Here is a 14,805-nt window from a genome sequence, read left to right as displayed (position 1 = left end):
TTTTATGACTGTGCTGCTTTGCGATGGAATTGCAGTCCCAAACACTGTTGTAACCCAAGGACTACTTCCCTACCACTACCACCACCATTCAAAAATTGTGGAACATAACTTCTCATGCCAAATGGACACTTTAAAAAAAAACACCCTCTGGGAGTTGAAGTCCACCCTGCCATGGTTGAAAAATTTCTGCCCTGAAGGCAGGCTGGCAGGAAGGAAGGGAGTCTAAACCAGGAGTCTCAAACCTTGGCAACTTTGAGACTTGTGGACTTCAACTCCCAGAATTCCTCAGCCAGCAAGCTGCTTTATGCTGCACAGTAAGGCCACACTTGGAATGCGGTGTCCAGTTCTGCTAACAATATAAACAAGAGGCTGAGACTTTAGATAAAGAGCGGAGAGAAGAACAATGATGACAAGCGATCTGGAAACTAAACCGTACAATGAATGTTGTGGAGAAAAAGGTATCTTTAAAGAGAAAGATTAAAGGGGGCATGATAGCTGTCTTTCAGTAGAGGTGCTGCCACAGAGAAGACTAGGTCAAGATTTTCTCCAAAACACCTGAGGGCAGAACAAGTAGTGGGTGGCAAAATCATTAAAGAAAGATGCAACCTAGAATTAAGGAAAAATTCCGATAGAGAGAATTATCAGGAAATAATCAAGGTTGACTCAGCCTTCCATCCTTCCAAGGTCAGTAAAATGAGGACACAGATGGTTGGGGGTAAGAGCCTGACCCTGTAAACTGCTTAGAGAGGGCTGTAAAGCAGAGTGAAGTGATATATAAAGGAGGCTCAGATCTAACTGTCATGTTTCCGATAGATGCCCTAATTGATTCATGAGCCTCGAGCCAAGTTTCAAAAGAAAAACAGTCATTTATTAGGAGCACCATTTTGGCAATACTCTATTGCAGTCAGATCTAAACCTCATTTGAATTATAGCTGAACTTTACCCGTTCCTCCCCTCCCCTCAGTCTGTGTCATAAATCACATTCTCCAACAAGGTGCATGCCTCCCAAGTCTGCTGCAGTAATCTGAGATCCGACTCTAGCCGAAGGTATGAGTGGAATGCGCTCCCCCCACCTTTCCTCACCATGGCAACTTTATGAGTTGATATTATTGCTATTAATTGGTGGAACAACATGTCTCCAGAAATTATGGGTGCTCCTTCACGGGAGGTTTTTCAGAAGAGGTTAGACAACCATTTGTCCAGAATAATATACGTAGGTCTCCTGCTGGACCAAGTAGTTGGACTAGAAGACCTCCCAAGAACTTTTCCAACTGTTATTCTACCTTCTATGTTCTATACTGGAAGGTGGCATGACAATTGGGCCACCACATAGCAAAGCTTCTGTGCACTTTTAGACATGCTGAAGATGGAATGTAGAAGGCAGGGCAACACACTAAATGGTGCCATACATACAATATTCCCAACTAAAATAAAGCTTGATAGACATCCAAAGAATGAGGCATTTCTAATGGAGTTGGGGGTCATGGAAAAGGGACCATCTTGATTCAAGTGGAGAACCAGAATAGATTTTGTAAGGAATACATGGGGAAGGATGCCTTTGTAACTGTGTGAAAGAGGATGGACAGGCACTTTATAAGAGCCACAGATCTCCAGCTTAATTCTGCTGACTGCTGGGGGTTTGATCCTCACCGGCTCAAGGTTGACTCAGTATTCTGAGGTCGGTCAAATGAGGACACAGATTTTTGCGGGGGCTGGAGGCTGACTCTCTAAACCGTTTAGAGAGGGCTGTAAGCGATATACGTATAAGTCTAAGTGCTATTGCTAAGCCAAGGTTAAAATATTAAAAAGGCTGCCTTCCATGAGATGGAAGGCAATATGATCAGAAATCCAAACAGAACAAAGAAGTCTCAGGCTAGGTAACTGCAGAATAATAATTAGGGAATTATGATTTCATGGCAGGGCTGTAACTTCATATTTATCCAAATGAGACTCAAATGGGTTGGACGTCTCAGAGAAAGTTTATCATAGGTTGCCAACCTCATTGTGTTGAATGGGTGAAATAGAAGAGAGGACACCCTGAACGAGATTGGCCCATCTGGTTTTAACTTACATTGTAAAGATTGATCTGATTTAAAAATGTAAATGTAGCTTTAAATTTTAATCCAGAAACTTGGAATTTGTCAGTATGGCTTTACATAGTACAAGGCACAGAAGTTTTGTTTTCAAGCTTAGAACCAAAGCGCAAACCAGATTTGAAATCCTGCAGAAACATCTTCACCTTATTTTAAACTGATTCTTTATTAATAAAACAGAAATCTTGAGCAATAATATGTAGGCCATGTAATGGTGCTTAAAATCTGGACTTTCTCCATACACAGTACTTTGCTTCCTTCTGTTTCTTTTTCAGTGCAATTCAAAAAATAAAAATATTAGCTTTATAAACCAGACCGCCTAATTTGGCAGAGATGTGGACACATTTTAAGTTTTAGACCAGTGATTACCAAGCAACCTGACGTGATTACAGAATATGTTAATTCATTACTGAAAACACACACCAACCCTTAAAAATACGACTTGCTAAAGTAAAGTATTTCCTCCAAGTTTGCTTTCGGAAAAATTAAAGCATCCAAGTGAAAGAAAATTGTTCAAAATGAAAACAGCAGACTTTTTGCATCACTTCAGTATTCCATTAGAATATTTTGGGATGGCAAAACCAGGAAAAAATATTACAAGATGCTGAAAGGGTTGCAAATTGCCTAAACAATAGAGAGATTCTTGTCAGTACAAAGCAGGGCCAATCCCTTCTTTTAGAGAAAAAATTCACATTGCAGCATTTCAAGGCACTGGAAGCAGAGAAATCTCAGGGTGCTCAGCAAATTCTTCTGGTAATTGAAAGGATCAAATAATTGCAGGGGAAGTGTTGTTTTAGTCCATGGTAGCTAAAACTCTGAGAGCCTGGTAGCATCTTTTTAAAGTAAAGTTAATTAGGAAGTGTAAGCTTTTGTGAGCTGCAGCTTATGCCTTTCAATTAAAAAATGGTCACTATAAAACGGTTCATTTGGTGTGGGCAACTTTGAGGTGTGGACTTCAACTCCCAGAATTCCCCAGCCAGCAATGCTGGCTAGGGAATTCTGGGAGTTGAAGTCCACACCTCTTAACGTTGCCAAGGCTTAGAATCACTACTCTAAAATTATATTTTTTTAAATGATAAAGCGGCTGTCCATCTAAGCTCATTTTACAATCAGAGCTTTGATTATTCCTTTCCCTCCACCTCAAAGGGCCAATGGGATAAGGCTAATGGGAACTGTAGTCCAGCAGTTTCAGAAGGCGGACTCCTCACCAGGAATATTGCTGGCCTAATTTTAACGCACTAAGCTTCTGTTTTGCAATTTTTCAAGGATTCGTTTTCCTAAAAATTTCTCATGACACAAACTCCATTAATGTCTTTTCTATTGTACTAGAAGGGAGTATTTGCTCCGCAGACAAAGCTTGAACCCAGAAACGTGTTCAAGATGCACCCATATCTTCAGGGGTGTGTAGGAAAGAATCAGGCAGCTGCCGACAGCCTGTCTTGCACTAAGCCAGGATTAATCACAGTTTGCTGGAGTAACTGGCCCACATTGAACCAGGAGAAATTATAAACCATGACTTAACAGTTCACTAATGGAAGAAGCAAAAGAAAAAACAACCCCAACCTACCACAGCCTCATGGTTTAAGTTGTGCAAATCCAGTTTATTTGATAAACTAGTTACGTTCCCCTTAAACTTTCTATAAAGGATGTGATGTCCCTGGAAAAGCTAACTAGTCAAGCTTTTAGGACCAATTGTTAACCGGGAATTAATACACACTTGGAGAAGGTACATTTTTATGGGAAAATATTGATTGCTCTGGCCCGAAGTGAAGCAGAACATACTGACAGAAATTAAGTATTACTTTTATTTTGGTTGCTATAGGAAAAAAAAAGTGTAACATATCAATCTCTCTCAAACTCCTTGAAATTATGACCTATTCCAATTTAGGTCTTCGCTGCACTTAGCTGTATTTATGTCACTTTCGTGCTGCAATTGCAACGCTATGTATATTATTTTTTCTATCAGTACCAACATCTTGCTTTTTAAAATTCAAGCCAAGAGAAGCCACTTCACCTTATTCCTGAATCAGGTCAATTTCAAAAACGTTTGCCCTTTGATAAAACAAAAACCCTGTCTTAAATAACATCTCCCAAAACTATACTTGCAAGGAGAAGTCGTCTTCGACTCACTGAAGTAAAATTTTATAGAAAATTTTATTCAACATACAACATTTTTTTTCCAGCCAAAAAAGGCAATATACAGGAAGAATCATTGCACACTGTAGCTACAGAAACAAAATAAAACAAAAAACAAAACGGGAGGGGAGGGGAGGAGAGGAGAGAGGAGAAAAAGAGAAGGGAGAGGAGATAAGAACGAAGGAAGGGGTGAAGATAAAGAATACGAAATTAAAGGAGGGAAAAAATGAAGGGAGTGTAAATGGCAGATTCTAGTTTTACTCACTCCAAAAAGAAGAAAAAAAAGTAGATATTCCACAAAGGTTGCCATTAGCTCCAAACTAAAACAGGAAAGGAGGCTGGGACCGAAATAAAACTACACACAATGAATATTGACATCTGAGGAATTCACTGGCAGACGTACCCTGCCCCCCTCCCCTCCCCGGCAAAAAGAGAAAACTCCAAGTGTTAAATTGTACATGTTTCCTTTGTTAAATATACAATTGTTTTTTTGCCCCCTCCCAAGCTCCCTGCCCCTTTTTACAAAGTCAACAGCTTACTAAATGCTAGTGAACGTGCCCTCAGTGCGAAAAAGCGAGTTTGCTCGTCTTCCTGGATTAGCTAAAATTCAATATAAATCAGGTGATTCCCTCCCTCCCTTCTGCAATCCCCCTGAGATGCCAGCTGCCATACTTGGGCATTAATTGATAATCAAATCCTTCTTCCAAGCAGTTTCTAAAAGGAATATAAAGATGCCATGGCTCTTTCGAGGATTTTGAGTCTTCCTTGGCAAAAAGTGATGTGGGGAGTTAGTGAAGGGGAGGGACTTGACTCAAAAGTCTTTTATTTAAAACAATAATAACAATAATAGAATAATAATAATAAAAGGAGAATTCCTAGGCTGATTGAAAAGACGTTTCTGCCCCGAATAAGTGCCAACAGTGTACACAATGAAATAGAGATTGCTATTTATTGATGATGTGAGTTTCTCTTCGCATTTACAAATGCACAAAAATTTCACTTAAAGTATATAACTGAAGGAAAGAAATCAAACGTGAGCCTAACCATAGTGCCAGCTAGCTGCAGTGATGGCAGGTACCACGCATAGGGGGTGGGTGGGTGGGTAAAGGATCGGGTGGGGGGGGGGAGAGAAAGGAGGGAGGGCAGCCCGCACAGACTGTGCCCTTAAAGGTACTACAGACAAAGAGTTTGCCAATGTCAACTGTCCTATTCGACCCTCTTCCCTTCTTTTATGCTGACCATCTTGCTTGGTTCCCCATAAAAACTCTCATTGGCACCCGAGCTGTATTTTTTTTTTTATAAAACACCTTCATTTTTTTTTGCTCAAAAAAAAAAAAAGAAAAAAGAAAATAGAGGGCAGTCAATAATAGATATACAGAGAAGCCAAACTGAACAGCCTCAAAATAAAATTAATAAATCAGCAGCAAATTGTCTTGCTGGAGACTCCCGATCTCAAGTGCACGTGTACCAAAAGTCCTACAGTTGTTAAAAAGGTGCGCGCGCGCACGCACGCACACACACACACACACGCACACACACACACTTATCGTTGCCCCTTTTTGCCTCGAACAAACTGGAGAGGGTAAGTCAGTTATGGATTTTAATAGCTTTTTCAAGGTACGTGTAGCGGCTTCTCTTTGGGGCTTTGTTGAAATGATCGAGCCCGAGCCATGGCCTGGGATGAGACATGTTGCCTGGAGGAAGAAAGAGAAAGGATGAGTGAGTTTCTACAGCAGGGGTGTCAAACTCAAGGCCCGGGGGCCGGATTCGGCCCACAGAGTGCTTAGATCTGCAGGCCATCTTGGAAAGACTGGCCCGTGGTGCCTCTGCTAGCAAAAACGGAGCTCAGGAAAACTGCGTGTGGCCCTCGCAAGCTCCATTTTCACTGGCAGAGGGATGCAGGAGCCCATTGCAGCCAAAAACGGAGGGTTTCGCTGGCGGAGGGTTGCAGCTGAAAAAGAGCTCAGGAGCCCGTTTTCACTGGCAGAGCGCTCTGGCCACCACAGGTGCACCTGACATGAGTGACGTCGAGCTGGCCATGCCCACCCCAGCCCCCAGTGGTCAAACACAATCCTGATGCGGCCATCAATGAAATCAAGTTTGACACCCGTTCTAGAGGGTTTGCTGTGACACCTGAAGAATTGTGACACAGGATCTGCTCCACCTTCAACCTGAAGTAGCTCCCACTTAGTTTGAAGAACACAAACAACACAACACAACACACACACTCATATAGAAACACACACACCCCAGCCCCCAAATGAAGATAAATGGACCCTCACCGGGTTGGGGCTCAAAATCTTTCAAGTTCACTTCATATTCATCTTCATTAAGATACTGGTGCCGGCCCATCATTACAATAGCAAACTTAAACTTTAAAGAGAAAAAAACACACAACAGAAGATTTATTTACCGCACTTCAGTGACTAGACTGCCACAAAAATTAGGGACGAGTACAAGCTGAGAGAAAACAAGAAACTTTTAGAAAGATCAAAGCATGCCCATGGTTATGTGAGCTTTAGGGGGCGGTGCTCATCTCCATTTCAAGGCCATTGGGCCAGCGCTGTCCGAAGACGTTTCTGCGGTCATGTCATCACGGAGTGCTGTTACCTTCCCACTAATGTGGTAACTATTGATCTTCTCGCATTTGCATGTTTTCGAATTGCTAGATAGGCAGGAGCTGAGGCGAGGACGGGAGCTCACCTCATCACATGGCACTGGGGTCTCGAACCTGGGCTGCTGGTTTTCCAGCCGACAAGCCCAGCATCTTGATACCTCAATTTACAGCCACAATGACTTATAGTTATAATTCTGGCCTCTATGCATGTTTTCCTTTCTATTAAACCTGACTTGTTTTTTTTTTACATCTCCAATACAAAATCCAAATTTTAAACATAGAATATTATAAGTATTTACATTTACAAAGCAATTCTAGGCAGTTTTATTCCTAAGAATGTAAGCGAGAACTTTGTGGAGGGGAAAGGTGAGGTCCTTACAGATTTAATGAAGTAGATGAAAAGAAGGAACACCCTTTTCTTCTACCTCACTCTCATGTCAATTCTAACACCCACCATCCTTTGCAAAGTAACAGATGTTCTACTTCACATCAATACCTTTTCAAATTCCTTCTCTTGGATGTCCAGGACTGTCTGAATCCTCTTCATCACTTCTCGAAAATGCTCACCCTAAAAGCATCAGAATTCCAGAGATACAGGACATTAATTATAGCACGTTAAAAGTCTATCAAGCATATATTCTGCTAGTTAACTGTAGATTTAGGTCTATTTTATACATCTGAGATGATGCTGGACAATGCTAAAAGCCTGTTTTGTGTGCATGTGCTGTATAAAAGTTGAACAGTTGTGTGTGCACATTTATAAACATTTATACACACCTATGCTTGCACACTGATTTAGTTTACCACCCAAGGATGTTGACTAAAAATTGTGATGGAGTGAACAATAATGTGAAAATTGTGAGACCTGATAGCCACTGGTTTGGGAAGACCATCCATCAGTTTTGGTCTTCAGTGCAAAATAATTTCTCTTTCGGTAACACAGACTCAACGCAACCACAGTCTATACAGAACCCACCTGGTGTATTCTTAGCAAAAAAGGGGTGCCAAATGTTCCAAAAACCTCTTTCTGGAAATGAGCCACTGTAATTAGCATCTCATTCTCCTTATCGAGCTCTACCTGGTCCAAAGGAATTTCCTACAGCAAGAAAGATCAATGAAATATGCTGATTATGAAGACTGTCCGGCAGCAGCATTAGCAGGATAGTTGAAAAACATGGCAGTAATCGAATCAGAACTTCTGAAATCAAACTTCTGAAAAAGGAAGTAACCAAGACAACGACGTTTGATTAGGGAGCAGCTAGAGGATCTCAAGATGAGCAGAACGAAGCCCCTTCACGCACTCCATCATGGTACTCTCTTAGTAGGGTTTCTTTCATTACCCAAACTAAGTAACATCATCAGAACTGGTAATGAAACTTCTGCACAAAAACTATCAAACTCAGAGAGCAACAAGAACCCTTAATTTCAACCGTGAGCTAGAAATATTCTCTTTTATCAACCTTTAAATGAGAAGCAGAAGTTGTGAAGGGGATAAAAATCAAACTGTAAGTCTCCCCTGGGTGGCCTAGTTTTGTCAAGTCTGCAAAATATATTTTTGTTCCATAATTTGTCCATTATGAACAACTGATTTGGGGTATCTGACAGAGTTAAAAGCTCTTTTTAACTTACTGCACCTGTGTATGGTTTGCCAATTGCACAGTGGTAGATAGGCCATAACTCTAGAAGGTTCATCATTGCCCAGAGGATCATTGGTTGCCCTCTCCCCTCTTTGGAAGAGCTTTATAGTTCCCGCCAGCTTAAGAAAGTTTAAAATATTCTTAAAGATCCATCTCATCCTGGGCACCTTTTTTTTTTTTGAACTATTACCATCTGGCAGACGGTACAGGACAATAAAAACAAGGACAAATAGGCTGAAAACAGCTTCTATCCCAGGGCAGTAACTATATGGAATTCTACTGTATAGTGCAATATTAATGCAATAATAGTTTTCAATTCAATAGTATAGAATGTGATGGAGGTGTGTTTGTATTTTTATTTTTATAATTATAATGTACCCTGAAGATGGCATTTAATTTCGTTGTATGAGGTGCAATGACAATATACTAAACTAACTAACTTTTTAATCCTTTACAGGATTTATTAATTCTGGTAATTTCTAACCAATGAAGATGATGATAACAAAAGCTCACTTGCCCATCCAATCAATCAAATGGACTGGAGAGAGCAATTATACTACAGTTTGAGAACTACTGACTCCTGGAAAAAAACTTGACAGCAACTTTCCTCCTTGCCCCCTTCCCCATTTTAAGAGGGGAAACTCCTCCTTTTTTCTTTAAAGGGGTCCCGGGTTGCAATGTCAGATCTATTGGATCAGTTTAGATCCGGTCAAAGGATTTTGGTCCGTGAAGCAGATAAACCAAACCAGCTCCCCCCTGCTACTGAAATCAAATTAATACAAAACACACAGGTGTATGGAGTACAACTTCCAGAATTCCCCAGCCACCATGCTGAGCTGCCTGGGGAATTCTGGATGTTGAAGTCCATACATCTTGAAGTTGAGGCTGAGCAACACAAATCTGAAAACAATTCTCCTGAAGCAGCTTTATTACAGTTGAACATTTCAGTGAGGCCTGCAGGAGAAGATCACCTCACCCAAGTCCCAACGTTTCCTAATAAAAGTACCGTATTTTTCAGACTATAAGACACACCTAAATTTACAGGAGGAAAACAAGAAAAAATAGTTTTTGGCCTCCGTGCATCGGATTTTCGCCCTCCCAGGCCCCCAGCAGCACTCTGCAGGCCAAAAACAGGCATGTTTTTGTGAAAAGCAATAGCAATAGCAGTAGACTTATATACCGCTTCATAGGCCTTTCAGGCCTCTCTAAGCGGTTTACAGAGAGTCAGCATATTGCCCCCAACAATCTGGGTCCTCATTTTACCCACCTCGGAAGGATGGAAGGCTGAGTCAACCCTGAGCCAGTGAGATTTGAACCGCTGACCTGCTGATCTAGCAGTAGCCTGCAGTGCTGCATTTAACCACTGCGCCACCTTGGGGCTGTGCAGAGCACTGAAGAGTGCTTCTGGGGACTGGGGAGGGTGAAAACATGATGCGCAGAGGGCTTTGAGGCACAAAAATGCCTGAATTCAGTCTATAAATCACATCTAAATTTTCATCCACTTTTAGGGGAGGAGGTGTATCATACTCCGAAAATATGGTAATTTCCCATCTTGTCTCTTTGCACACTTGGGCCTCAGGAGCTCATAAACGTAGTAGTAGGACCCATTGGGAATTAATGGATTTTTTCAAGTGCAGCATGAGGTAATGGGAATTCTAACTATGGTTTATTGAAGAAGCCGTAATAGCCTGGATTGTGCATTAAACCAAGCATCAAACAAAGGACCCTGTGGTTCAATTCAAAGAAGGGACCCAGTCATGAAAGCCGCTTGGGCCCTTGGGCCCTTGGGCCCATCAAGGGTCTGGTACCGCTCGGATAGCCATGCTTGACATTGTCTCATTACTGACCTCTATTCGAAATGTCCGACTGGTCGCTGGCGATAAGCACTCTAGTAATTCATCCTCCTGATGGACACCAATGATTTTGTAGCTTACGATTTCTAGCAGCCTTAATGAGAGAAAGACAGTGTAAGAATACTCAAAAACTCACACCTGAACTCCCGAGGAAGTTCTGCTTCTTCTGAAGTACTTCGTCAGAAGTACTTAGCGCAGGAGGCGAGGTGACTTTTAAGAAGATGCATTCAAATCTGGCTTGCCATACATTTTTACAATTGATAAACGGAGCCCAGTAATGATAAGGAATAAAAACATTTCAAACTGGTAATCAAGTTGAAGTTTGGCTTTCCTAATTTGTTTAAGTATGCTTTCTACTTTCTGTGGATCTCAAGGGGAGGGGGGGGATTTAATTAAATAAGGAAAACACTTGCCTTAATTTCCCTGAACCTCTTTCAGCAAGTTCTACAGCTTTTTTACATTCATCTAGTAAGTCTCGCACACATCCATGTTTATCTGGATATAGTGTTATTTCCTAAAAAAAGTTAAGTGGGGGGATGAGAGAGAGAGAGAGAGAGAGAGAGAGAGAGAGAGGGAGGGAGGGAGGGAGGGAGAGAGAAGCCGAAGCCAATAATTAATTGCTGTAAGATGCAAAAGGAAATTAAAGTTAGAAGGAACAAGCTCTTGAGTTATATACAAATGGTAAAACCTATCAAGTATATTTGATATGGCAACAGAATCACTAATACTGTTCTATGTATCCAATAGGGTTTTCAGAAGAAAAAATGCTGTATCCTTTGGCTAGTAAGATGGGCAGCATATACATTGAGCTAACAAACAGTTTGTTAATTGATTGCACCTTTGCAATTCTTCAGTTAGTTCATGTATGGTACTGAAAAGCTAAGTAACAACAACAAATCCCTACCCGTAGATAAAAATTCTGATTTTTTCCTCAAATACTTTACTATTACTGGAATTTTGGAATGAGTAAAACCTTTTGTAATTTATAAGACATGAATTTAAGGACGTGAATTTAAAAACTTGCCATTTGATCATTCTGAACACAACAACAGATGAAAGGGCTTACCTCTTCCCTAAATTGGCTGTTTAGCCATATGCACTTAAAACTTCTCCTGTTTTCAAAGTCTGTGATTTTCATTTTAAGCTATGGAGAGTTAGGGAGGAAAAAGGCACCAGTTTATTCATACTGAAAAACGAGACAATTGTTCCTTCTTGCAGAAGTAACAGAAGCCCCTTACCTGCTGATAATAAAGTTTCTTAGGTTGTCTGGGTTTGAAGAATTGCAGGAGATCTCTTAAAGTTCCATCATAATTATGCCTAAGAGGGTTACCAGGACCATCCCTGTAACTAAAAATGAGACACAGAAAGACAGACAGACAGAAAGACAGAGACAGAGAAAGAGACAGACAGACAAGGGGGGGAGGGGAGGAAAGAAATCTCACTTTAAAATACTTTCTGCACAGCATTTTAATTGGATTCCCCCCCCCTGTAATCAGTCTTTTAATATACTCTGTTAGATATGCACTATGATTTCTCCCTGCCCTTAAGAATAAAGAGAGGGAGCTGTAGTTGTGCAGTTGTTAGAATGCAGGATTGCAGGCTACCTCTGCCCGACTGCCAGGAGTTCTATCCTGACCAGCTCAAGGTTGACTCAGCCTTCCATCCTTCCGAAGTCGATAAAATGAGGACCCAAACAGTTGAGGAGCAAGATGCTGACTTTGCAAACTGCTTAGAGAGGGCTATAAAGCACTGTGAAGCAGTATATAAGTCTAACTGCTATTGCTATATAAAGGTTTTACAAAATCTACAGAGGTTTACCATCTTGTGGAAAACATATTTTTTTTAAAAACCTGCTCTAAAAAAGTATGCACGTTGGTCCATGATGAAGATAGAACAACTTGGAAAGAATGTTTAACCAGAATGTCAATTGCACCAGGATCTAAAACACACACTTACATGCAGCATGAACCAAAATCCAAAGAATCTTGCTATGCAAAATGCTGCAAATTATCTTCTGTGCACAACTGGCTTTCCCTCCCCAAATCCAGGATTCTACCCTGGAGATTTCTGGCATCAGGAATACACATGTCATCTCTCGCATTTGTAAGTTTTCAGCATCTACATTACCACATGAACCAGATGATGTATTTGATCAACGTCTCTTACCCTTGGGACTTGAAAAACTGCAGCAGCATAGGATCCGTATTAAGCCTTTGAGCCACGGTCTTTGCAACCTGAGAAGATAGAAGAAGAAAAAGAAGAAGGAGAAGGAGGAGAAGAAGAGGGGGATGGTGGTGGTTGAGGAGGAGAAGAAGAAGAGGAGGAGGAAGTGGTGGTGGATGAGGAGAAGATAGAAGAAAAAGGAGGAGAAAAAGAGGGGGAATGGTGGTGGTGGAGGAGGAGAAGAAGATAGAAGAAAAAAAAGGAGGAGAAGGAGGAGAAGAGGGGGTGGTTGAGGAGGAGGATAAGAAGAAGAGGGGGAGGTGGTGGTGGTGGTGAAGATAGAAGAAGAAAAAGAAGGAGAAGAGGAGGTGGTGGTTGAGGAGGAGGAGGAGAAAGTGAGCTGCATTTGGGTAAACAATGGAACAGCTTTCCTCCCAGAGTTGCGGGTTTAAATATTATGATTTTATTTCATACCAGAGCTGCTATTCAGCAGGTTCCGACCCGTTCTGGAGAACCGGTAACAGAAATTTTGAGTAGTTCGGAGAACCAGCAAATACCACCTCTGACTGGCCAGGCCCTCATCTATTCTCTGCCTCCCTAGTCCCAGCTGATCAGAAGGAAATGGGGGTTTTGCAGTATCCTTCCCCTGCCATGCCCACAGAACCGGTTGTAAATTTTTTTGAATCCCACCATTGCTCCATACCACATTATGAGAAAGGAGTAAGTACCTGAAAATAATTCATTCTGTTGGATAACGTGACCACAAAACCAGGATCATTAGGGATAGTTTTATCACAAAAGATGACGTCGACTCGGTAGTAGAGATCTCGGAAGTATTCTTTTGCTGTTGCTAATTCACTGTTGTCGTTTTCGGGGTCATCCCTTGTAAGCAAGAAAAAAAAATTAACTAAAAATTGCTGAAACAATGAAAGGATGATAAAAATCTGTAGCTCTTTGGTCAAACAAGAGCTAATCCTAACCCTAATTTCTAACAATGAACTACTAAAATAATGCACACATGCTAAAAAGAGCAAAAATGAGAGTGAACTGTTTTTGAAAGAATTTCACAAAAAATAATTGCAATTACATATTGTAGCCAGCCAACACAGTAGATTACTCAACTAAAACTCCAACAGATTATAAGCAAAATGGGATGAAGATTTTGTTTTAAGTAAAGACCTCACTTAGAATGCTCTACCAGAGTATTTCAAGTAAACTGCATCCCACTAGAATGAAATTTGAGAAATGTTGGAGTGTTTCACCACGTAGTCGGTAAGAATTTGAAACAAATCCATTACTCCTTCAGTTTTTGTACAGAGGTCACAATAATGGATTCAGATGTGTTGGAACCCATATTGATTTGGGCTGCTGGGGCATTCCATTGGGAGAGCCTGGGATTGAAATTGTCAGAGCCCTTGCACAAAAATGGTTGCAAGCCTACTTTTGAAATACAATGATGTCACCGTCCATGAGTTCGTCAAGAGCTTTGTCGAGGGAAACATCATAGTCTTGAATTCTCTCTGTTAAATTCGGTTTAACTTCCTGGGGGGAAACAAACCCAAGAAATTAAGAGATTAGTTAGATTAGTTATCAGAAGTCATAAATAAGGAGAAATAGTTCATTTTCAATCCTAAATAAAATCTTTAGATATTTTTGTATAAGTAGCCACAGTACACATCAGGATTCTGCATCCTACTGTACGTTTAATCACTATTCCTTAAGGATAAAAATGTTCTTTAAACCATGCCCTGAAGATAACTTTTGAGTTATGAACACTAAGAAATGTATTCTGGCATTAGCTCTTAGGGATTGATGTGATTTCTATTTTGAAAAGAACGAAGGGGGGAAAAAAGATTAGCCTCTGTGTTTCTCTTTTAATAATATTTTATGATAGGCTTCTCACAGCCTAGAAAAAGAAATGGGGATTTGTGCAGTGTTACAACCATAGATCATCTTCTGGTGTAATGGACTTAAAATTGGTACTAAAGGAAAGGTGGTTCCCAAGATTTCTGTAACCCAATTCCTCTTTCCCTTTCAATAAATCTGATAAAGGAAGACTTGAGTATTTTTATTTTCAGTTCTAAGTAGCTACTGATGCTACTGGTGTGATTCATTTTTAGAGGTTTGCCTGTTTTTCTGCTTCAATAAGAACCAACTAAGGCTCTTATACCACTGACAAATTTGTTATGGCATGACTTTATGAAAATATTGTCAATATTATCTTTGTTTCAAAGGGATCATTCTTGGGTGGAAACACTGCAAAAAGCTAAGGCAGAACTTTAATTATATAGACTAACTGAGGCAAA

The 14,805-nt window shown here is 40.7% G+C and overlaps 1 protein-coding gene across 1 annotated transcript in view; it reads right to left on the bottom strand.

Moving 5' to 3' along the window:
* Positions 1 to 4,228: 4,228 nt before the first annotated feature.
* The window catches only part of USP7 (ubiquitin specific peptidase 7), a 100,387-nt gene continuing 89,810 nt past the window's right edge, over positions 4,229 to 14,805 (bottom strand). Inside the window, 11 exon segments of the mRNA XM_032230357.1 lie at positions 4,229 to 5,923; positions 6,512 to 6,602; positions 7,343 to 7,414; positions 7,823 to 7,942; positions 10,331 to 10,430; positions 10,750 to 10,850; positions 11,403 to 11,480; positions 11,575 to 11,683; positions 12,503 to 12,570; positions 13,228 to 13,381; positions 13,941 to 14,041. Of these exon segments, the coding sequence (XP_032086248.1) occupies positions 5,817 to 5,923; positions 6,512 to 6,602; positions 7,343 to 7,414; positions 7,823 to 7,942; positions 10,331 to 10,430; positions 10,750 to 10,850; positions 11,403 to 11,480; positions 11,575 to 11,683; positions 12,503 to 12,570; positions 13,228 to 13,381; positions 13,941 to 14,041 (1,101 nt within the window). The 3' untranslated portion in view covers positions 4,229 to 5,816.

The sequence above is a fragment of the Thamnophis elegans genome, chromosome 14, assembly GCF_009769535.1.
Source record: "Thamnophis elegans isolate rThaEle1 chromosome 14, rThaEle1.pri, whole genome shotgun sequence".
Classification (NCBI taxonomy): Eukaryota; Metazoa; Chordata; class Lepidosauria; order Squamata; family Colubridae; genus Thamnophis; species Thamnophis elegans.
The sequence above is the reverse complement of the archived record's forward strand: the minus strand, read 5'-3'. Positions and strand labels throughout refer to the sequence as shown.